We start from the raw sequence: 24,613 nt of genomic DNA on the forward strand, positions 1-24,613 counted from the left end.
TGACAAAATGAGGTAGGCCAGAACCTAGATGATGAAACCTCCAAATTAAGCTGAGGTTAGGTATATTCTGCCCATGCTGTCGGGGGGGGGGGGGGGGTACTTGCAGCATTCAGAATGGGATTTGCTTTTTAAAAACAAGTTCTGATCAAAGATAAACTTTGATGCATCTTGACAAGTCTAATGAATTTTTAGGGACAGTGCAGGGGAAATAGTAGTTAGTAAGGTTCACTGTACTTCATTTAAAAAAACAGAATTATGCAAGATAGCACAACTCTGCTTTTACGGGCACTATGTCTCTCCCTCCCCCATCTTTTAAAAGTGCAGAATACACACCACACTCAAACCTGCAAAGCAGCACCGCTCAAAACACGGTGAGAAGCTGCAGGTCAAGTTCACCCAAACATAGCTGCTCCGGTTCCAAATCCATCACAGGAAAACGTCTGAAGACTGAACACACATATGCACAGCCAGATTCAAGCATGTAATTGTGTTTTTTATAGACAGAATCACAGCCAGTGCTCAGAAATAGAAATCACAACTTAGAAGGGTTGACGGGAAGGTGGCAGAATTAGTCCTGGAACACTGATGGGAACAAACAGCATGGAGAGCCTAGGCCTGAAGACATGCACGTCACTTAAGAGAAGAAGCAGGAACTTTATCTAGAGAGGCTATTGTTAGACAAAGATTACTATAGTTTGGTTTTCCACCCATGCAGATTTTATTACTCGTTGCTGTGTGCAAGTTGTTTTTCTATAATCAAGAGTTACTTGCTGGTGGACATTGTAAAACATGCAGCAGCACTTAATTTCACCCCCCACCCCACCCCTTTGAATAATAAAAAGTTCAACATGAGAATCCCTCATGAAGATATCCACCCTTTTGTCTCAACTACATGATAAAGTTAGGTGTTTTTTGTTTTTTGTTTAAGCCAACACAAGAGGAAATCCAGAGGTGGGGGGGCAGGGGGAAGCTTTAGGACAACAAATACAGAACACAGAATACTTGGCAGAAGAATTGCTCCCTTCAAACTAAGCCTGAAGGAAAACCATGCAAGAGATGGTAGCTATCAAGACAGCCTGCACACACAGAATTACTAGCATTAAATAGGTTTTTGGCTACCTGCAGCATGGCTCAGGATTTGTCTGCCTCTTGCTATGCAGGCAACAGGAGAACAAACACCCTATATCCCCTAGTGACCGGCAAATGGATATGCATTACGACCCCATACTCGTGTAATATTGTATGGGTGACTGGCACCAACTTCTAAGGACAAGGGAAAGAGCAAGGGTAACTCTTTCCTACCTGAATTCAAAATGGTAAACTGGGCTGGAAGAAATGCTTCTTGCAGCCTGGAAAAGAAGAGTCAGCATATACACCATGTAAAGTATCTAGAATTTCTAGTTCTCATATGCCTGGCAGGACTTGAAATGGGGGTATGTGTGCCAGCCTCCACTTAAGACCCAGCTCAGGCAGCTTCATGTCAATCATTAGAATTAGAAAGCAATGCTACCCTTTTTGATGGGACAAGCATTTGATACAAGGAAAGTGGGGAAAGGGGCTGCCATTCAATTGCTGCCTGAGGGAGGGAGGGAGGCTGGAACTGCTCTGGAAGATGTGGTTTGAGGTGTGTAATGGGATGAGGCCACGAGGATGGGGGCATCTCCTCTACTGTACAGAAGAGGCTCCTTTCCACCCCAGGGCGAGCTTCCAACACGCTCTCTTCTGGGAGAGAGGAAGGAAGCTGGTGCCATCATCTGAACCCACTAGAGAGACTTTTCAAACGTTAAGCCATACAAATTATTTTAAAGCCGTCAGAAGAAGCTAAAATGCTGGCTCAGAAAGCAACGTGCTCAGATCTGGGGAGGAGCAGCGAGGCAATGGAAATGAGAACTTCATGTTACAGCCTTCATGTCTCTCTCCAGCTGGAGTCAGTCCACGGGCGACACACTCCCTGGTCCTGTTTTCTGCAGTACTAAGAGGCGGCGGCAAGGAGAGAGGTGATGAGAAAGGGAGCAGTAATAAACCATTTGCCATTCAAGTCCAGTTCCTTTGGGCCAAAACCCCTCTCCTCCCCCAGAGCCAATCCACACAGAGTTCTGCAGATGAGCGGCTGAGGGTTGTGGGATAGTAGTGGCTTAGCGTAGGTCCTCCTCTTCGCCCTGTATGGTTTTCTTGATGCGCAGGAGCATGGTGGTGAGCCACTGGTCCAAGCGAGAGATGGAGTCATACTCCTTCACCTGATGGGGGGCAGGAAAGAACAGAGATGCAATAAATTGTGCCTGTATTAACCAATTGCCATGGTCCTGAGGCGGGTTAGTTTTAACCATTTTAAAACTTTTTGGCATTGTATTTTTTGTACGCTGCTTAGAGACAATTGTAGTTAGGCAGCATATACATTGTAAGTTGTTTTTAATTGTTTTTAATATTGTTTTTAATGCTGTAACACGCCCTAGGAAATAATAAAAATAGTTGTTGCTGAAATATAATTAATAAATATATTTAAAACACAATACTAAAATCAGATTAAAACATTAGCCAACCGATGGGGGGGGGTTTGTCCTAAAAATATGTATCTCAGGCATCAGCGAAGTCAAAGTAAAGAGGTGTTGTCTTCAGCATATGACAGAAATTATATAATGGAAGGTACCAGGCACACTTCTGGGGGGAGGGAGGACCACAACCTAGGGGCTGCCACAAAGAATGCCCTTTCCAGGGCTTTTACTACCAAAACCTTTGAGGATGGTAGAACCACCAAGAGGGCCTTCAGGGGTGGGGAACCTACAGCCCTCTGGAGGCTGAACTACAACTCCCATCATACCCGGCCATGCTCGCTGGGGCTGATGGAAGTTGTAGTTCTCCCTGACTGAAAGGCCAAGTGTTCTCCATCCTTAGATTCTAGGTTAGTGGACACTAGATGTCACACCTCCCCACCCTCTGACTATACATCAGGGTCTGGTGACTTCTGTTTCAGTGTATCTGAAGAAGTGTGCATGCACACGAAAGCTCATACCAATGACAAACTTAGTTAGTCTCTAAGGTGCTACTGGAAGGATTTTTTTTTATTTTTTTGTTTTGACTAGATGTCACAGCAACCCTCTATGTTCACACTAGGCCCTTGAGGAAAACACAGCCTTACCGATTCAGTGTAGCTGTCAATGTTCTGTTCTTCATGAGCATCCAGCAATTTCTGTGAGGGAGACAGAATATTGGTGAACTTATGGATCAGTTCCCAATTACAACAAGATGGCGAATCAGTGTCCCATTGCACCCTAACAACTAACAGAAGATGATTTTTTTAAAAGATGCTTTGGGTATGGATTCTTGACTGGCTGAATGTTATTCTGATAACAAGAGTGTATGTAATCATGCAATCTCGAACAGATCCTATTTTAAACGAGTGATGGGATGGGACGAAAAAGCATGTTGCAAAATTTGAATGGCTTTGCATCTCCAGTCTTTTCAGTTTGTTTGATCTTCATGCTAAGAAGCTCCTGTGTGCCTCCTCGACATCCCCCCATCCCAACCACCAACCTTTTGTTTGTCCATCCTTGCTGACCACAAACAGAACCTCTCATTTCTTGCTCACTGGCATCTTATCCTTTGTACAAGAACACTGAAGAGCTTCACAAATTCAATCATAAAGTTTAAGTAAGCTGGAGTTCCCAAACTGTGGTCCACAGACTGCCAGGGACTGCAAGCTCAAAGAACAGCAGGTGCAGCATATTAAATATTCATATTTATTTTTTATTATATTTCCATTGCTTCTTTTAGTTCTCATTGTATTTTATTATTATTAGACATTATTTTATATTATATGGAATTCAAATTGGTATGCCATAAAATACACTATAAGAAATAACAGAGGCAATGAAAATACAATTTAAAATCATTTAGCATCTAGTACAATTGCTAGAACAGGGTGAAAAATCATTAAGTGGTCTGGCAATTTTCTCGGCAATTTTTCTGGAGGGCGGGTTATGGGTACCACTGAGCTAATCCACGGTTTCCTTTTGTAGTTCAAGACTCACAAAACTTATTTAACCACCAAATGGATGCATTCTGACAGTGACCAGGACAGTAGCTCCTACAGATGTCTACATCAGCCTTTGAAGGCTAGATAAAAACTACTCACTTTAACCAGTTTGCACTCTCTGGAGTCTGAGAAAGCTGGGAACATTTCTTCATATTTCTGTACAGCCAACTGATTTTATAAAAAGAAGAGAAGATGAGAAATGCAAGCAGTTAGCTGTTGGTCATTCAAAGGCCTGTTAGTAGAGCTACTAAAATTTTAGAGTGCTTGTTACAGGTAGGTAGCCGTGTTGGTCTGACGTAGTCAAAACAAAAAATAAAAATTCCTTCCAGTAGCACCTTAAAGACCAACTAAGATTGTCATAGGTATGAGCTTTCGTGTGCATGCACACTGTGCATGCACATGTATCTGAAGAAGTGTGCATGCACACGAAAGCTCATACCTATGACAAACTTAGTTGGTCTCTAAGGTGCTACTGGAATTTTTTAAATTTTTTGTTTCAAATTTTAGACACTAACACACTACAGAAGCCCCAGCTCCTTCCTCCAACATGCTGCAAAGCCTCCCATGACAGCGCAATTACTCAAAGACATTATCAACCCAGATCCTTGCTCCTATATGGCTTCATTGACACATAAGTTAAACACTGGTATTGCAAGCTGTCAACGTGCACACCAGCCTCACAAACTACTCCCTCTCCTCTAAGAACAAGCTAAAAGAAATCCTGTTTGTAGAGTTTTGACTCAGGTTTGTGGCGGAAGAAAGCTAGAGAGCTAGACTTGCCCCAAATTCTGCCTTTCCCCATTCTGAACACATCCAGAGGAAACCAGACACATTAAACAAAGCAGGGGTTCCCAAACTGTGGTTCTTAGACTACCAGTAAACTACCGGCTCTACCAAGGTAGCCCATGGCATGTCTGAATTTATGGTTGCAAACAGGAGCCAGCACATCCATTGCATTAAAAATATTGATTTAGAATTGCACTTTTATTGCTTCTTTTATTTCTTATATTGCATGTCATTGCATTACAATTCAAATTATATTGAACTCCAATAGCAATACAATAAAATATATGTAAGAAATAAAAGCAGCAGTAAAATGCGAGTAAAAATCTCACAGCATCTAGCACAGCACATTATGCTAGTCATATAATAGTCAGAAAATTAATTAAGTGGCCCCACCAAGACCCTCATAAATTTTCAAGTGGTCTGTGGGGGGGGCAAGTTTGGAAACAGCCCAGACAGTCACTTAGGATGCTGGATCTTGTCAACACCAGACTCAAAGCTTAGGAATCTCTCTAGGAAGACAAAAAACAGTTGCCCAGACCTTGGCATTGAGCATGTCAATGCAGAAGTGGCAGAGCGCTGCCTTGAAGAAGTACTCCTTGGCGCTGTACTTCAGCAGAGGGCTGTCCATGGCGCTGGTGCCCACCTGGAGATGCCAAAGAAGAGCAATTCAAGCAAAGCTGCAATTTTAACTTGGGGCCCCTGGAGACTCTTGCCTTTGGTTCCCTGGACAGCAACAAGAGAGCAGGTCCTTTCTGTGGTGGCTCCCCATCTGTGGAATGCTCTCCCCAGAGAAGCTTGCCTGGTGCCACCACTACATGCCTTTAGGCGCCAGACAAAAGCATTCCTCTTTACCCAGGCCTATGGCTATTAACTAATCTATGGCCTATGAAAGTATGGGTGGAACTGTTATTATGATGGCTATTTCACTATCAGGCTGTCTGTCATTATGTTTTTAAGTATGTTTTATCATTGATGTTCTGTACTGTGATTTTAATGTTGTACACCACCCTGGGATCTTGTGATGAAGGGTGGTATATAAATGAACAGGGGCAGGTTTCAAAAAGGGAGCCTTTCCTTCACGTTCTTTTTCTTTTTTTATGGAAGCATGCTATAAATTAGTGGCTGGATTCTTTTTTCTCACTTGAGGAATTTTGAAGATGCCACAGAATTTGCGAGAGAATTGCAGGTTTTCTACAAGGTAAATTGCTTCATCTTATAGCTATGAAGTGGGGATGTCCAAGTACAGAAAGAGGTGCAGGTGGGAGAAGAGGCAGGCTAAGAAAATAGCCCTGATTCCATTGGACAACCACTGTTAGCAATCTCCCTGCAAATGATCAACAGCGAAGTGTTCAAATAGTCTACACCTGGCTACACAAGATGCTAACTGTGCTGAACATGATCTCCAGGAGACGTTGCTTGTCTGATTGGCTTGAAAAATTGTTCTGGAAGTTGCAAACTTTTTGAGGGGGCTGCAGGAGGGAACAATAGTATGTACAGAACAAGCAGTGATAAGTCTTTCAGCCAAGGTTAAGTCTCAGGAGAAGGTGGTATTTTATAGTTGTTAAGAATCATTTCAGCTTTAAAAATGCTATTCACTAGAACCACTATTTATTTTTCCTATTTCCTGGTTTTCCTCCAGGTATCAGTATCCTGGGAGGTTTAGCTTTCATTTATGAGAAAAACCAAGCTTCTAGCCCTAATGCCACAACATGCTTGGAAGGGTGAGAGATATCCCTGTAACCTCAATAATCAAGAGTTGAGTAAGCTTTCCAAAGTTTGGAAGGCTTCAGTACCTGCACATCTTACACATACCTGCCCTACAGTTAGCAAAACAATGTTTATTCAGTTGACGGTATGCAGAAAGTATGGACACATCAATATTCAACTTTCCTTATGTCAGAATTTGTATTGTCTAGATGTGTTATTTTAACTAAAACATGTGGTACACCGTCCTGGGAATGGTTTCATTTTCATATGTTGTACATCTTTTATCTCAAGAATTTGATTTAAGCAAAGATCTGTGCTTGGGGGGAGGGGGGAGAAGACGAGTCATAAACATACCTGCTCATAGATCTCAATAGCTTTCTGGTACTGCTCCAGCTGAGCTGCATAGGTAGCCACTTTCAGCAAACACTTGTTCGCCGAGCTGCAAGAAGATATAAAAAAAAAGGAGCTACAGGCACCTGGACAGGAGTAGCAACCCACCCATCTATCTGCCCTCCAGGCTGTATGACCCCAGGAAGTACCAGATGAGAACAACCAGACCAAATCACAAAGGTCTCCAAGGTCAAGGGTGGTGGTGTTTTTTAAAATAAAAAGGCTATTTCCGCAGGGGAGAAATCAAGCCCTGGCCCTTTACCAAGCTCCTATTGCTTGGCAAGGTATACACACAAGGACAACACATTTCTTGACTACTGTGTTGACCTCTTAGTGCTAACATGATGGAGGGAGGTGGTTTAAGCCTCCACTAGGTGATAGGTTCTGCTTGCAAATGACTCTCCTGCCTTCCGCCCCCTCAATACAAGTAAAATTTGGGGGACATTTACATAGGTTAAGTGGTGGGCATGTTTATTTAGGGAACTTATATGTTGCCCTCCATCAAGAAACATCCTAGGCTGGTTTACATAGAATTAAATGCTAAATTAAAAACCCAAACCTAAAAACAGAAGCCGTTCCAAAGCACCTACCCAACACAACCCCAGGGCAGAGAAGGGTACAAGAATACCAGAATTCAATTACCTATTAGATTCTTCACCTTTGTAGTAATCTGCAGCTTGCTCATAATGGGCTATGGCCTTGAAAGGAAGAAAATACAAAGAGAAACTGAATAAGAAATTAAGACTGGACACATGAATTTGGGTTCAGACCCAAGGTGTAAATAGCCAAATATTCCGCCTCCAGTAGGCAGACAGATACTCCACAGGGAGCTCACAAGCAGGACAGAATGGCAATTATCCATCCCATGTGTTAGGGGGGTTTGTTGAAATCTGGATGTTAGAAGCAGCAAAATCAAGGGACACTCTTCAAAATGTACCACGGTTCCTACGTCTACATTGCTCTGGGAAGGCAATACTAAGGGAACAGAGCAAGGCATGCCAGAGCAAGATGTACCTCTCTAGCAATTTGTTAGGGCAAGGGGAAGTCCCGCTTCTCAACATACCTTTTCAATGTCCACCAGCTCAGTCTCGTAGATCTCTGCTATCGTTATGTGGTGCTTCGCTGCAATGGTGAAACGGCCCTACAGGACAAAAAGACAGGTGAAAAATGAACTGCCATTTCAGGACACCTGGGTACTTGCACGCATCCCAATTTCAGGTGCTGAGTAGTGCTCAACCATGTTAAAAATTGGCAATTCTTTTGAGACTCCAGACTTCCTGCATTCTTGTGCTACATTGCAAAACACACATTCATAGCCTTTAGGTACATGTTGGGTATATCAAAGCACACTCCCCACCTCACAAGTGTACAATTGTGAGGGATAGGCAGGTGTCATACACACATACTTTGTGAAGGTTAATACACTAATTAACTTCTTTTAAGGATTTCTGTGCTAAAGATTATGCTTGCCGGCTTCAATGCATTTCTTGATTTTGTTTGGCAGAGCAATCTGCTTTGTACTCTAAGTACTGTCCATACTAGGTTATTTTATCAGTTGAAGGACATGCCTCCACCTCTTAGAACAATCCTACAAAAGACGTGCTGCAAATCCCCTGACAAACAGCACAAGCATCTGGTTCAGCCAGCCGATGCTAGCTCAAGATACCTTTCAACACAAATCAGCATCCAAGATGCTAATGTTTACTTGCACCGTGGGAGGGCAATTCCCATACACAGAGAAAGTTTGCTGGACATCATGCCCCACACTTTGCAGTTTTAACATTGCCTCTTTAAATCAGGCATACAAATATACATACACAAAACATTCCATTTTTTAAAACAAACTTATTTTTGAATTGCACAATACGTATATCAAAACAGGCTTACCATGTCTGTGTAGATCTCAATAGATCTGAGGAGACAGTTAATGGCCTCTGCAAAAACAGAGAAAGAGGTAGCAATTTTAAACATAGCAAACTAAGGAAATAAAACCATCTGGCAATGCTGCTCCTCTATCCTCCATGAAAGGGTGAGTATATTTATAGCACACTTCCCACCCTGGGGATCAACAGCCACTCAAGGAAAGCTGCTGAAGCCCATAGATTTTATGGGAATTGAAAGACAGTAGCAAGCTGATTTGGAGAATTGATGGGTGTTTATCATCACTGCTTGGGGTTCTGTTCTGCATTCTTCCTTTGGGTAGGAATGGATACAATTAGAATGTCACACCCTACTCAGAAGGAAGATGCTACAATTGGTCATTCTGCAAAACACATGCATAGCCAGTGTCCCAGAATTAACAGGGTGGATTCCAGTGCTGACCTTGTCCCTCCCCCCCCCCCCAAAAGAATAAATTGTTTACTGCTTTTCCAGAAACATTACAAACCAACAGCAAAACATCAAAGTTATCACAGCTATGCTGCCCTTGTGTAGCCAGCTGAAGAACTTCAGTATCAAATATATTTAAACTAATATGTGTCCTGATCACACACAGAATTGGATACTGTGAACTCCAGCCAACGGCAGCTTCTAATTTCATTGTTTTAAATTGGCAGTTGTTTCAAGCATAGCAACAAGCCACTCTTGGAAGCTCAGATACAAGGATTTGGATGGAAATTTAAATGGTGAGCACAGGATTACTACAGAATTCCCTCCTGCCCCCTCAACACATTTTATTATGTTTTGTTTAACTTTGTGTTTGTATTTTGGACATTTGTGTACACTACCCTAGCCGCTAGATCTGGATAAAAGCACCATTTTAATGTTTCCAAAATAAAATAAATGGGCAGTCCTTTCTACAATCCAGTCTTTGGTGGCTGACAAATGAGAATGAGAAGAAATTAAAAAATCACAATCAGGCATAAAAGGGATATTAAAAAGCAGCAAAGAATTTATAGAAATGCAACAAAGTAAGACTTCTGGGAAAAGGAAATGTGTTTATGCAGTGTTAATATTTATTGAGTGTTAAAATGACATCGAAGTAGTTGCCAGGAATGTCTGGGGAGGGTGTGTCAGGGTGCCAACCTTGAAAAAGTATTTTTCAGTCAACTGCCGCACCTTATTGCATGGGGCCACCCATGTAGGCCCTCAGAAGACATTAAGGTCCAAGCAAGAGTGTGTGGAGACAGGCAATCCCTCGGGATTTAAATGGTCAAAACCAGCCCTTGTAAGCAGAATCAGGCTGGTGAAGCCAAGAGGTGCAAATCTGCACAAGTTAATTTGGCAAATTTTGGAAGAGTGGGTGAGGACTACATTGTGTGTACAGAGGTCTCATCCAGACTACATGTTATACCAGGAGCACATGCAATGCCTCTCTTTAGCAACTTCTCCCCTGATAAATCAACTGTTCACAGAAAGCAGAAGATCCAAAGCAAGAGGATGTAGGTGTCATAGCTGCCAAGTTTTCCCTTTTCTCACGAGGAAGCCTATTCAGCATAATGGAATTTCCCTTAAAAAAGGGATAACTTGGCAGCTATGGTAGGTGCCAAGATGGGATCCCTTTTCATCATATTAACCACCCCACAGACCTGGTGCATCAGCTCAGGCATCCCATGCCCCCAGGCTGCTCCGCCTCCGCCAGGCGCAATGACAAGGACAAGGGTGGCTCTTTAGCTCTGCTACTGCAGCCGATAATCAGAATGCAAATCTCCAAAAGATTAAGCAAATCCCTGGGGAGGATTAAATTTGTTTTCTCCTCAGGTTACTTTATCATCTTTTATCCTGAAATTGCTGCCTGAGTCTAGGCAGCTGCAGAAGAGAGCTCTCCCCTCCTCATTTGTCTGTCTTTTCTGCTAATTGTTGCCAGCAGACATGCACATGAAATCCCAGAAGGGGGATCCTCTTCCCAAACAGCCCTTTGGCCTCATATACTATATATACTTGAAGTCATATACTAATGACAAACACACAGGTGGGTGAATTTGAGGAACAGGCATTCTATGCAAGGCTCAAAGGCACCTTTATACCAAAAGGGTTGTGCATATATGCAGGTGAAGGGAGACAAAAGATCTCCTGCAAAGGTGGAACCTGAACATTTAAGGCAGAATGTACTCATGGACTGATATGGCATGTTTAGTATCTGTGAGGCTTGCACAAGCCTGGCTAGGGGGAGGCTTGTCAACTTGAAGCTCTTACGCAATGCTGCAAGCGACTGAGGATTCAAGCTAAAGCAGGACACCTCAGTGTATAATGCAAGGAAGCCAGCTGGCACAGTAGCTTTTGCCCTTCAGCAACCTATGTGACTTGCAGCTTTAGAGAGAATGTACATATTAGCATTTGGCAGTTAAGCACCACAAGTCCAGAAGTCCAATACAATGACTGTGTTCAGATTATTGTAGCTTGGCTTAATGAAAAGAGACACGTACAAAGAAAGCAATTTTAACTCCTTCATTGAAATGTAGTGACTCTAATTGGCCACAGTTTCCCATTTCATTTGAACTGGTAAACTATGGGTATGAGATTCAGAACAAACCAGGATCTTAAACAAACTCCAAACCTTCACTGAGATTCTCTACAAAGGAGAAGAGGGCTGCATGGGCGGGCAAGAGACTTGTGTGTATCTCATCTTATTAAACTGAGATATTAACACCTGAATGCAGCAGTTGTCTTCCCTTCTTATCAACCAGAGATATGTGCACATAAATATGAATAAGTATATGGCTACACAGACTGTGCAATGCATCCAGTTCCACCCAAGGCTTGGTGTACTCTGCATGATAGTGACCCAAATTCTGCAATTTAAACACATTTCGCAATCACGAAAACACAGTGCTTTCTGCATAAAATACACAAGTGTGTCGAATATTTCAGGAGGCTTGAGTAAGTCTTGTCTCACAGACTACCCTCCCAGCTCCAGCCCAAGGAGCAAATCTCACTACAGCTTTGAGGCTGTATAACTTGCCTAATCCACTTTTTTCTTACCTTGAGGATCAGCTTTCTTGAAGGCATTGCCAGCATCCACAAAGCTCATGGCCGCATCATGCTTGTTCTGCAGCTGGAGATGCAACTGAGCAGCCTGGCAAAAAGCATTCCCTGCGGCTAGGTGGAGAGAGAAAGGGCCTGTGAGTATGCAAGGCCTGGAATTTGTCCATGCACATAACATCAAAATTCTAAAACTGTGAAGCTGCGGAAGAGGCCTCAAGTTAAAAGCAAGAGGAAGATGGTAGAAGGAGTCAAGGCTTACTCCTGCAACCCTTGTGTTGCCAAATGTCCATACTGGTAAAACAAAGAGGACCTGATACATACCTGCAGAGCTCTAATTTAATATTACAGCACCCATTCAACCACGACCTTTTCAAACAGTGATGGTCTCGTGTCAAAACCAGGAAAAGAGGCAGAGATAATTTGCCTTTTACCTTACATAGGCAGTCAAACCCATCAGCTCAAGACCAGTGGTCCATACTGACTGACTGGCTGCTGTTGCTCTCTAGTGCTTCAGAGAGAGGTCTTTTCTCAAGTCTTACCTGGAGATGCCAAGGATTGAACCTAGGATGCTTAAAATGCCAAGCATGTCCTTTACCACTGAGCTATGGCCCTCCCTACTAAGAGAACCCATAAATCTTAGTCTAGGATTTCACAAGAAACTGGGCCAAGACAGCAGGCTCTTCTCCCACACTTGCTGGGGGATATTATAGGTATATTGTATTATAGGTCCATATTATTTTGAAGACAATATGTTTCCTGCTTTTTAGCCCAGGGACTAAGCATCTCTATTACAATGGGAGAGGGAGAGGGAGTTCATAAGCAAATAAGCAGTTGGGGTATGCAGTTCTGAGGAATGCAAAGCAACATTAATAAAAAGCAAAGGGTGAGAGATAATGTTACGTACCACTCCAGTTCTTGGCCATTTTAAACATATTGGCCGCTCTTGCATAGATATCACATGCTTCCTCAACCCTGGAGGAGCCACCCCTAGAGAGGAAAGAAAAGATACCACTGAATCAGCTTGCTGCACTGGCACAAACCATCTGCTTGGAAAGGAACATGCTCTCCCTTGAGGGGGGGGTGCCTTACCCACATTAGAATGCTACACAGCTTTAGACTGGGTCTGCACCCACAAATGTAAGGACACAGAACAAGAGATATTGAGAGATGCATAATTCACTTCTCCCTTTTTTATGATTTTTATCATAGAGAAGCGCCGTAAAGCATACCATTCAAAGAAATAAAAACTACTGACTTCCCAATACAACACGGGAATATCAATAACAGACCAGGTAAACACCTTGCGTGCTAAAGAACCTATCTAAACAAGAAGGTCTTCACTGAGCACTTGAATGGCCCAAATACAAGGTTCCTCAGTCTTATGTGCTGTATCATGATGATTAAGGAAAGAAAGAATCCACACCCTTAAAGCCCATTTGAGCCCTACGATTTACACTGCACTTTCTTCTGATCCTAGGAATAGATGCTCCGTGAGGTATATTCCACAAAGGCGTAAGAGGCAAACAAAAATTTCCATACATAAAAATGCCAGCTTTGCCCTAAACCCTCAACATTCTTCAAAACAAGATTCCCTGCCCACCACACCACATTCTTCTATTGAACAGACATATCCATGTCTTCACTGAATGCCAAGGATTTGGTTCTTCTGAAAATTTATTGCAGATGGCAAGTAGCTAAACCTTCCCAGAAGTTTCAGCTTTGGCAAAATGAGTCCTGTGGTAAGAAAGAGAAGCACCATCAGGCCAAGGTTTCTTCTGCTACGAATATAGAAGAGGCCCAGAGTAAAGGGCAAGAGAGCACAGAAGAACAACGTAATATACATCTTAATAGATGTTCCAAATACACAAAACAATTAAACTGTCAGACACCTACAAAACAATGTACAGAATCTGGTCTAGGTGATTTTCACACTATAGGGACTGGAAAGATCTACATTGGCAACCAGGACGTTTCCAAGCACAATTCAAAGTGTTGGTGCTGACCTTTAAAGCCCTAAATGGCCTCGGTCCAGTATACCTGAAGGAGCGTATCCACCCCCATCGTTCTGCCCGGACACTGAGGTACAGTACCAAGGGCCTTCTGAAGGTTCCCTTGTTGCGAGGGAACCAGGGAAGTTGCAGGGAACCAGGCAGAGGGCCTTCTCGGTAGATGGGCGCCCTCCCATCAGATGTCAAAGAGAAAAACAGCTACCAGATTTTTAAAAGACATCTGAAGGCAGTGCTATTTAGGTATGCTTTTAATGTTTAATCAATTATTTTATTTTATTTTTCTGTTGGAAGCCGCCCAGAGTGGCTGGGGAAACCCAGCCAGATGGGCGGTGTATAAATTATTATTATTATTATTATTATTATTATTATTATTATTATTATTATTATTAAAGCAGCCTTTGCTTACAGTCTCCAAGCAAAGGCAAGATGTCAATTATGGTTTAGTTTACTGGGACTGTGAGATAGATTCCTGGTCTCTGAGGCATCTGGCCAATTCACAAGAAACAGTGGAACAGTTTAGTCCTCTGGACATCTCTCCCAGAAGTGGCTCCTAGAAGTCCAGCCATCACCAGAGCTACAGGATCCCACCCAGGAAAACTTGGGTTCAAAAACCAGAAAGCTTATTTGTACTAAGACACTGGCAACAATGAGACTAGATTACTATGATGCACTCCAGGGTGGATTTGATTTAAATCAAACTGATTTAAATCACGATTTAAATCACGATTTAAATCACTAGTCAGTAAGGCTTGATTTAAATCATAGTTGATTTAAATCATAAAGACTAATTCTTGCTGGTATAACTTTATTATGCAAGTAGATGAAGATTTTTAGAATAACAACTTTTCATATTAGTTTTTTTATCCCCAGTTTAATAGGTTAATCATTCATATTTGGACAACTTTACTGTTGTACTTAGGAAGGAGAAAAATAATCATTACCTTAATAATAACAATTTAAATAGATTTATTCAACTGAAACAATAACATTTCAGCAAATGTTATTTGCTTAAACAAACATCCATGTTTGTTAACTAATTTGGCTAAACAAAAACAAAATATATATATTTTAAGAAACTTAGACTGTCAGCCCAGCCTACACATGAAAAACTTAAATACTGTGCAAACAATCAGAAAAATATTGTTTCTATTCTATTCACTGAACTTCTTGAAACTTAGCACTGAAGGGGTTGCTTCTGTATTCATAGGTTTGTAGAACAATAGGATTAAGGTCTTTTTCTCAACTCTGTTCATGTTATAACATTTTTGCTGTGAAGAAGAGGCATGTGATCTCTGTTGAGTCAAATTCAGTTTTGAGAACTGCAAAAGTAAACCAAGCACCTGTGATAATATCTTGTAGGCAGAGAAACTGCCCAATAATCTTACAAAAACCTCTGGAAGAGGTGAATGGATTAATGGAATTTATTTACCCCATAAATTAAACATATACAACCTTATACTACATAATTAAAAAAACTAATCTTTATTTCATGATGGAATAACCTTTGGATGGTAATATTCTTTCCTCAAAAAGCATTTTATTTAAAAAAATCCAATTTAAATCAAAAAAATCCGATTTAAATCAAAAAAATCCGATTTAAATCAAAAAAATCCCCTCAGCTTTTGTCAAGGGCAGATATTTCTGGGTAGTCTAACAGTGCAGCAAAATGAAAATATCTGACATTAACGCAGAAGTAACTGCAAGGGTGGCTGAGTTATTATCAAGAGTATCTCTTAAGAGTGTGGAATGGCACTATTTAGTGGGAAGAAACTCCAATGAAAATCCTCATTATTACATATTTTTACATGGCTGTTTATTTGTATATATGTTAAAATTTTATACATGGATGTTTTATGATGGCCTATATTTGTAACGCCTAATAAAGGTTTGGGGAAGTAAGTAAGGCAAATTAAATCCTCACTTTTATCAACTATATATTAGGGTAAAGCAGGGGTTCGCAAACTGTGGTTAATGACCAGTGGTGCATGAGCTTCATTCAGGTGGTCAGTGGCATACCTGCAATAAATATCCATATTAAATTTTAACCAGGGTGGATTTGATTTAAATCAAACTGATTTAAATCACGATATAAATCACGATTTAAATCACTAGTCAGTAAGGCTTGATTTAAATCATAGTTGATTTAAATCATAAAGACTAATTCTTGCTGGTATAACTTTAATATGCAAGTAGATGAAGATTTTTAGAATAACAACTTTTCATATTAGTTTTTTTATCCCCAGTTTAATAGGTTAATCATTCATATTTGGACAACTTTACTGTTGTACTTAGGAAGGAGAAAAATAATCATTACCTTAATAATAACAATTTAAATAGATTTATTCAACTGAAACAATAACATTTCAGCAAATGTTATTTGCTTAAACAAACATCCATGTTTGTTAACTAATTTGGCTAAACAAAAACAAAATATATATATTTTAAGAAACTTAGACTGTCAGCCCAGCCTACACATGAAAAACTTAAATACTGTCCACTCCGAACAATCAGAAAAATATTGTTTCGTTTCTATTCACTGAACTTCTTGAAACTTAGCACTGAAGGGGTTGCTTCTGTATTCATAGGTTTGTAGAACAATAGGATTAAGGTCTTTTTCTCAACTCTGTTCATGTTATAACATTTTTGCTGTGAAGAAGAGGCATGTGATCTCTGTTGAGTCAAATTCAGTTTTGAGAACTGCAAAAGTAAACCAAGCACCTGTGATAATATCTTGTAGGCAGAGAAACTGCCCAATAATCTTACAAAAACCTCTGGAAGAGCATGACATTGTGAATGGATTAATGGAATTTATTTACCCCCAAAATTAAACATATACAACCTTATACTACAAAATTAAAAAACTAATCTTTATTTCATGATGGAATAACCTTTGGATGGTAATATGTTTTCCTCGAAAAGCATTTTATTAAAAAAAATCCAATTTAAATAAAAAAAATCGATTTAAATCAAAAAAATCCGATTTAAATAAAAAAATCCGATTTTTTTGATTTTTTTTAAAAAAATCATTGATTTTTATCCACCCTGATGCACTCTATGTGGGGCTAATCTTCATCCAAAAGCTCCAGTGGCTAGATTTTTGTGTTTGTAAGCTGTTTTAAATTGTTTTTAATGTTGTTGCCAACCCTGGGACTTTAAGAGTGAAGGGCAGGTATCTAATCACAACTGTAACTGGGGCAGATGGCATGTGATACCTCTGCTAAAACATCTGTACTAGCTGCACATATGTTACTTGGTCAGGTTCATGGTTACTGTATTAACATACAGAGCCCTAAACAACTTGGGTCCAGAGTACCTTAAGGACCACCTGCGCCCTTATATTCCAGCTTGAACACCAAGATCATTTGGAAAAACAGTGTTAGTTGTCCCCTCCCCTGTGGTTCAGAAGCCCAACTGGCTCCAATGTGAAGTTGAGCATTTAATGTCACTGGTTGCACGCTGTGTAATACTAATCCAGCAGATGTTCAGCAGGCATCCTTGCAGCTAATTTTCAGGTAACTCTTGAAGGCTTTCATGACAGGAAGCCTATCTTTTTCTACATGACAGCCATTTTTTATGATTCTGTATTGTTTTTTATGGTGTTTTATGTTTTATTGAACTTGCATTATTTTGTTGTACACCTCCTTGATATTTTATACAAGGTTTCATAAGTAAAAGTATTTCGGATTCCTAGTGCCAAGCTCATTTCCTCAGTCTTGTGCAGCATAGTATTTTATTAAGTGCCTAACAATTTAATTTCCTAGATTAGGGGTCTCAATTCTAGCCAGGTATTATTTGCAGTCAATGTCATTCCTCTCTCTCCAAAGACTTGTGGATCATCCAAACAGGATCTTCCCAGCATAAAGTGAGATGAGACACTTCTGTTTGCCCTTTCCAAAGCTCAGTACAAACTCCACTACAAAGAAAATCGACCCCTTATGTTCTTCCAGGTTCTCTTTTAACTCTTTAACTTTAAGGGGGGATTTGTGTGTCAGGTACTGGAGGGGGGAACAATCATCACTGGCAACCCAGTTTATAAAAATTCATCCTAAATGTGCACTCTCTTTGACACACACAAAATATACAAAGAGAGAACACTACAGTATTGAAAAGAATTTTTAAAAAGCATCACCAGTGAACACTTTAATCCACAGAATGCCCTGGCTGAAATCTCCTCTGCTCAAAAGCATTTAATGAGGTATGTATTCTTAAACCCTTTAAAAGCCAACACAAACATTTTCATATATCTGAGCTCATTCTCAGCCTCTGGGGAAAAGCACACCCATAACTCGAGATCCATATACAACAGGGCTCCTTACACTTCACAAACCTCAAGCAGTAAGGTTTGTCAAGACATTGACTAATATCTCTTTCCTCTTGCTGAGCATTGCAATCCCCAGAACTTGAAAGACATATAAATGGCTTCTATGACACTTGCAGATTGACCAAGGCATGTTCTTTCAGAAGCGAAGCCCTTCTGAGTTCAATGAAGTTTAATTCTTGTCGCTGAGCCCTAATCTGACCTAGGAATCTATTCCATAACAGGGAGACTACCGGTATTGATCCCCCAACACAAGCACACAAATACGCCCAAGTTTTTACCTCTGAATGTTAAATATTCATCAATAAGCTTGGCACCTTTGTGGCTTGCAAAGGAAGAATTCCAGGTGCAGAAACAAATTGCCTTTTCATTTTAGCACCCTGTTTTGTCATCTCCCCTCCACCTTCCTACTTCATTTCACCAGCCTTCCTAGAAGTGACTGTTTTCCTCCCACGGAAAATCACCAGTCCCTGATACACCAGGCTCTTTTTTTTTCATAGTCTGTGAGAATTCATTATCTACTTCAGCTCCTTGCATCTCAAGGCCCAGATGTGTATTATGTGCAAGAGGAAGCTGCCCTTGAGTCACCAGCTCTGTCATGTGCCCTCCATTCCCTTGCCTGCCCCCAACTAGACAGCGGTGGCGATGGCTGCTTCAATAACAGATATTACCAGCAGCGAAAAAACAGATGCACAGCCGGAAGAACTGCAAGCGCAGACCAGTTCTCCTCCTTCTTAGCCCACAGGTTATAATGCAACAGCCACCAGCTACGTCAGCCTCCATCAAAGCATTATTTTCAAGAGGGAAGGAACAAAAACATTTCCCACAAACACCATTATTTTTACCACAAATAACTGAAGGGCAACTAACCCTTCCATTACACACATCCATATGAAAGCAAAATGCAATCTTATTTGCCAGCTAGAAAATACAGAAGGTTCTACCCCAGACATTTAAGTAAACTTCCAATTTTTAAGAAAAAGCTGAATATCTTGCTGCTGTGCTTTTCCACTTCAAATAATCATTTAATTCATCCCAAACTACATATTATGCAATAAGAAAGCAGAAGGGTCCTCTTGAATTTGACAGTTAAAGAAAACAGATCCTTTTCTCTGAGGGAAGGCATATTCTATCAGGGACATGATACAGTCTGTTTTAAAGTAATGCTGGTTTTGGTATGTTTTTTAAGTATTACCAAATGTTACTGACCTTTTAATCTTAATTGGAATGCTGTTTTAATAACGTTTTAGTTAACTGCAATATATCAGTATTTTAAATAAATAAAACAAAGCAAGGATTTACTTCACAAAATTCAGAACTGTAAGGCTTAGCAAAGTTTTTTTTTTAAGGCAAATACAAGATTCCTCAAGGTAGGTCTGTGCATCAGAAGCCAGCCTGTTTGACTCCTACTGCCTTATCATTTATGGGCCTCACCATTCCTGAGGGTGCATTCTGCCCCAGGACGTCCAATCCCTCTTGTGAAATTCTGCTGTCCTTCAGCTTTTTGGAGCATTCAAGTTTGGGGAGAGGAGAAGGTTATTAGCAGTTTCTACCATTTCACTCCAATAAATATGGGGCTGCAGAGAGTGACGGACACATAAAAAGGGCAGATTTTGTATCCTGTTGTGCCCCTAACTGCTAGCCTGCTGCCACGTATAGCTTATCCAAGATCTCCCTTTACTACCATTCCCCCTTTTTCTCAAGGCTTGACACTGTTATTAAAACTGTAGGTGTGTGACTAATGGGTACACCTAACCCAGACAATGCTACTAGTCTGTGGGTGGTGGAAGACATCCATCATGTCACACACTTCAGTCTCCCCACTCAGCCTGGAACCAAGTCCCAGCTCCTAAAGCCTTTTACCCTTTTACCCTTTCAAACAGCACAGTCTCCGAAATGCTACTAGCAAAATAGATATAGACTGGTCTTACTGCGGGCTCATTCAGAAGAGTCTCCATTTTGTTAAATAAGCACTGGTGTGTGCAAGAATATAACCTCAGCTACTTAGCAGCACTAGCACACATTCAGAAAAAGCACAGATAGAATCAGGGTGATTAGTCTCAGGGAAACTAGCAAAGCTTCCCAGGATGACAAAAGCTCTGACAGACTTGCCAGTCACTATTCATTACCTGTACAGATCCTTAATCCCTGGCACAACACTGTATTAGTCTTGCACAACCCCTCCTCTTAAGCATAAGGCAGCTTGCTGTCTTTGAGAAATATACTTGCACCTTAACCACTCGCCTGTCTTGCAGCCTGGAAAACTACAACAGTAACAGAAACTAAGCCAAATCACAGGGGCTCAGGAGCTTCAATAAACTCATCTGCCTCCTGCCAAGGTAGCAGCTCTCACCAGCAGTGTTATCCCAAAACCCAGTTATCTCACCTGGGCTCAATAAAAGAAGCTGTGAAGGGGGAAATTTTGGAGAAATAAAAAAGGCTTGGGATTGTTATTCCATATTCAAACTCACAGCAGTGGGGAGTGGGGGAAGCAGAAGAAAAGAAAAAGTATTAGGACCTTTATTTTTATGGTGCAGCAGCATTTAGGCTACATTGCATCACACATTAGACAACGGTTTAGGCAGTTTCTTCTAAGTTTCTATGCCAGTGGTTCCCAACAGGTGGTCCGGGGACCCCCAGGGGTCCGCGAGCTATGCCAGAGGGGTCCGCAAGATTCTATTAGAATAAAAAATATATTAAATATATTTCGTATGATAACAGATTTTTTGTTTTGGCCGCTTCCTGCATGAGCAGAGTCTAGCGCAAAACTAGAATTAGATAGAGGCAGTAGTTCTGCTGTATGCTGTTAGGTGGCACTTTACAAACACTACTGTTTTGCAAAGAGGCAGCACGCGCATTCTACTAACGCTCACCTCCCCAAGATGCTTTGCGCGCGTCGGCTTCATTTGTGCGCTACTGCGCAGGTACCCTGTCTTTTAGGATTAGGAATTAGTGGGGGTCCTTGTCACAATAGCGGCTCGATGAGGGGTCCTCGAGAAAATTTTGATGGGAACCCCTGTTCTATGCAGGTTATGCATACAAGCATCTTCTGTCATCAGCCAGGTCTCTAGTTACCAAAGTACTGGGGGAAAACAACCACTATTCTAATGAAATTAAAAGTGGGAAGTATACAGGATTAATGTCTACCGCACAGAAAGGAAGCAAGGCCCACATGATGAAAATCAGGTGAATGGAGTTGCCTTAATTCATGTGCTTTGTAATGGGTGCTTTGTTTTACATAGTCTATTTTATTGTTCTTATTGTGGTCTGCACTCATCTACTAAGGGAGGGAGGACAGAATATAAATGACTTCAAATATAAAAGTTTACAACTGTTTCAAATTCATAAGCAACACATGTGCAGCACTGACAGGAACCCTGCAAGGCACACACTGGTCTGGATCTTGAAACTATTCTTTATAACTGAAGGGGCTTCGACAGATACAGTCAGTGGAGTTGGTCACAGCCTTAATTCAGAGCACTTTGACTCGCAAGACGATCACTTTTTGACTACTATTAGAATTTTGCCTGTCTCACCCAACCCGTTCCCAAATAAAGCTGCACCTACAGCCTCTTCCATCACCACAATACCCTTCACTCAAGGAACAAACTATAGAGGATTCCCACAGTTTCAACAGCATTCACATAAGCTCACTGCAATGAGGTTACCCCTCCATAATATTAGAAAATCGCCTCCCAATCAACTCAGCCAATTCCTCTTGCCCCCACTTCACCTAACAGCTCCTTCCTTAAAGCTCCCATGGCATTGCCCTGAAACAGCTACTGGACCTAGTCCACTTGCCTGCAATGCATCTCAACCAATCCTCAACACATTACTCCAATTACCAGGATCTCCTGTCACCAGATTGTCCTACAGTGCTCTGGTCCATGGGGTCACGAAGAGTCGGACACGACTAAACGACTAAACAACAACAAACATTTTATTCTCTTCACCAACTTTCTGATCTTTCAACTTACACAGATGTCAGCAGTCCTTCCCCTATGCATTACTACCGTAGCACCTTCTCCCAATTTAACTTTCCCTGACCATTTCAACTTGACAGCCATTCAGTTTCTCTCACCCAATCCCTTTTTTTAAATATGCCCCTTCCACCAGCTGAGTTTCTACATTTCCAGCTACCTCTGGGTCATGCTCATTTTAGTCTCCTTTAGCCAATGTTATTTTTCTGTAAATAAAACTATAGACAGTTTCAGAACTCCTCAGATTTTCTGCTGAATGTTGGCTCACCTCTTCCCCTGGATATATAACCCTGAACAATGGCTTGTGAGGAGCCACAGACTTGTGTGGTTTAAGGTCTACCTTCTTGAGTCAGAACTCCAGCAGTTATCTGCTTCCAGACCAGCCACAGAGCTAGATCCACTGCTAACATCCATCCCAACCTACCTTCCAATATAAACTTTCCCAACTCACTATTATCCATCCTTAGTGCCACCCTCCCAGATTCCTATTTGTTTATAGAGACTCCACCATGGAACTCTTATTTCCTTCTCACCTTCTACAAAGGGTGCCCCCCTCATTACCAGTGGGAGCTAGTCCCTTTTGGGCAAATGACAACCTAAGCCAACCAGCTCCACCTGGCTGCCTTCTTTCTTTGAGTTAGGGGATGACACTGCCTTCCGCTGGCTGCAATTACTGTTGGTTCTTCTTTCTCCTGCCTACCAATCTCAATGCACTAGTATATTATCTCCTGCTCACCCACACTGGCAATTCATCACTCCCACCAAAGAGCTAGGATCGCTCAGTCAGTAGAACATGTGGGTTCGAGCCCCAAGTTGGGGAAATAACAAAAATATTATTATTTATATGCCACCCATCTGACTGGGTTGCCCCAGCCACTTGGGGCAGCTTCCAGCCAAACATAAAAATGCAATAAAACATCAAACATTTAAAAACTCCCTTATATAACGCTGCCTTTAGAAGGGCTAGATGACCCTTGGTGTCCCTCCCAATTTTACGATTCTATCATTTGTCAAGCCTGTCACTCATTCCCTCCCACTGTCTTCACACTTCATTGCCACTTTCCCACAGTAACACAACCATGCGTGCACTTCCTGCATTTCCACATGACCCAATGCCCCACAGTCTCATTACTAGAGGTGGCTGGTTTTAGGGAGAGCAAAACACTGCCCCACCAACCCTGCCCAGCTGGTGTTTGCCCACTTTGCAAACTGACCACTTGCAACCAAGTGAAGATGCCCATCTGGAGGTGCATGTCTGGGGATGTTTGGCTCTTTACTGCTTTCGAACAGTAGCAACACATCCTGTATAATTTTATCTGCACAATCAAAATGAGTATGAGGAACCAAAAAGCCATATTGAAAAACATTACTTTCAAGCCACCTGGCCCCAAAATGGCAGTTGAGCATTCTGTTTTGGTGACGGTAACCCTAGTTTAAGGAGCCATTTGGTGCCTAGTTTATATGAGTTTTTAACACTGGTCCAAATCAGCCCCTACCCGGCTGCCTTCTTTCTTACAGTACTGTACATGGTGGCGGTTCTGCCTGCCATTGGCTCTGGCTCCACCTTCTGATGGTCCTCCTGCCTTCCACCCTACCAGCCCCAAAGGGCACCAGCCACCAGAGTTTATTACCACAACTCCAATCCCCATAAACACAAGCACGTACACACCAGAGATTTATCAACCCCACCAGAAATCCATTAACCCATCAAGAGAAGTTTTTTTAGTGTGCGATGTTGTACTGTGCTATTGCTACTTTTTGTTGGGGAACCGCCCAGAGTGGCTGGGACCAACCCAGTCAGATAAATAGGGCTGCCATATTCTGAGGACGTTCTGACGGCTCCCACTTTAGATACCCCCCTACTATATGTAAGCTATAGAATAGCTGCAATAGATTGCTGGGGGTAGGAGACGAGAAAGGGGTAAACAAGTCTTCAGCCACCACTTATGTCATATCCAGAAAGTAAAGACAGAGACATTTTGGGCAGTTAAATTAAAAAAAACAACCGACCGAGACAGAAATTTTACCCCTGAAAGAAAGAGGACACATGTCATCCCTTATTAATTATTACAATTATTATTATAATTATTAAGACCCCGCCGCTCGCTCCCTTCCCTCCCCGTCCCCTCCCCCGCAGGGACACCCTTCAGAAATGACACCCCCCAACCGCGCGCGCGCACTTCCCGCATTCCCACATGACCTAACGCCCCGCAGTTTCTCTTTCCCCACACCCTCTCCCTCGCCGCCTCATCCTGCTCGAGGGCCTCACCCGAACAGCCCCGAGAAGAAGCCTTGGGAGCCGCGCACTTTCTTGTCCGCTTCGGCGAGCAGCTGCAGCGCCTCCTTCTCTTTGCCGCTCGTATCCATCGCCATGGCCGCCTGAGAGAGCGAGACGACGACGACAGCGGAGGTTGGAGTGAGGGGGGGGGGGTCCCTGACTCGCCTTCAGCCGACTTCTCCTCACACT

At 41.9% G+C, this 24,613-nt stretch overlaps 1 protein-coding gene across 1 annotated transcript; it reads right to left on the reverse strand.

Annotated features, from left to right (window-relative positions):
• Nucleotides 1-472: 472 nt before the first annotated feature.
• Nucleotides 473-24,613, reverse strand: NAPA (NSF attachment protein alpha). The gene is made up of 11 exons (XM_035117631.3): nt 24,416-24,613; nt 12,744-12,826; nt 11,837-11,953; nt 8,804-8,850; nt 7,980-8,057; nt 7,559-7,614; nt 6,881-6,965; nt 5,358-5,462; nt 4,133-4,201; nt 3,137-3,187; nt 473-2,237 (listed from the first exon to the last, which is right to left on the reverse strand). The coding sequence occupies exons 1-11, from the start codon at nt 24,517-24,519 to the stop codon at nt 2,136-2,138; spliced, it is 897 nt and encodes a 298-aa protein (XP_034973522.1). The 5' UTR covers nt 24,520-24,613; the 3' UTR covers nt 473-2,135.

Source organism: Zootoca vivipara, chromosome 6 (genome assembly GCF_965207765.1).
Source record: "Zootoca vivipara chromosome 6, rZooViv2.hap1.1, whole genome shotgun sequence".
In the NCBI taxonomy this organism is placed as follows: Eukaryota; Metazoa; Chordata; class Lepidosauria; order Squamata; family Lacertidae; genus Zootoca; species Zootoca vivipara.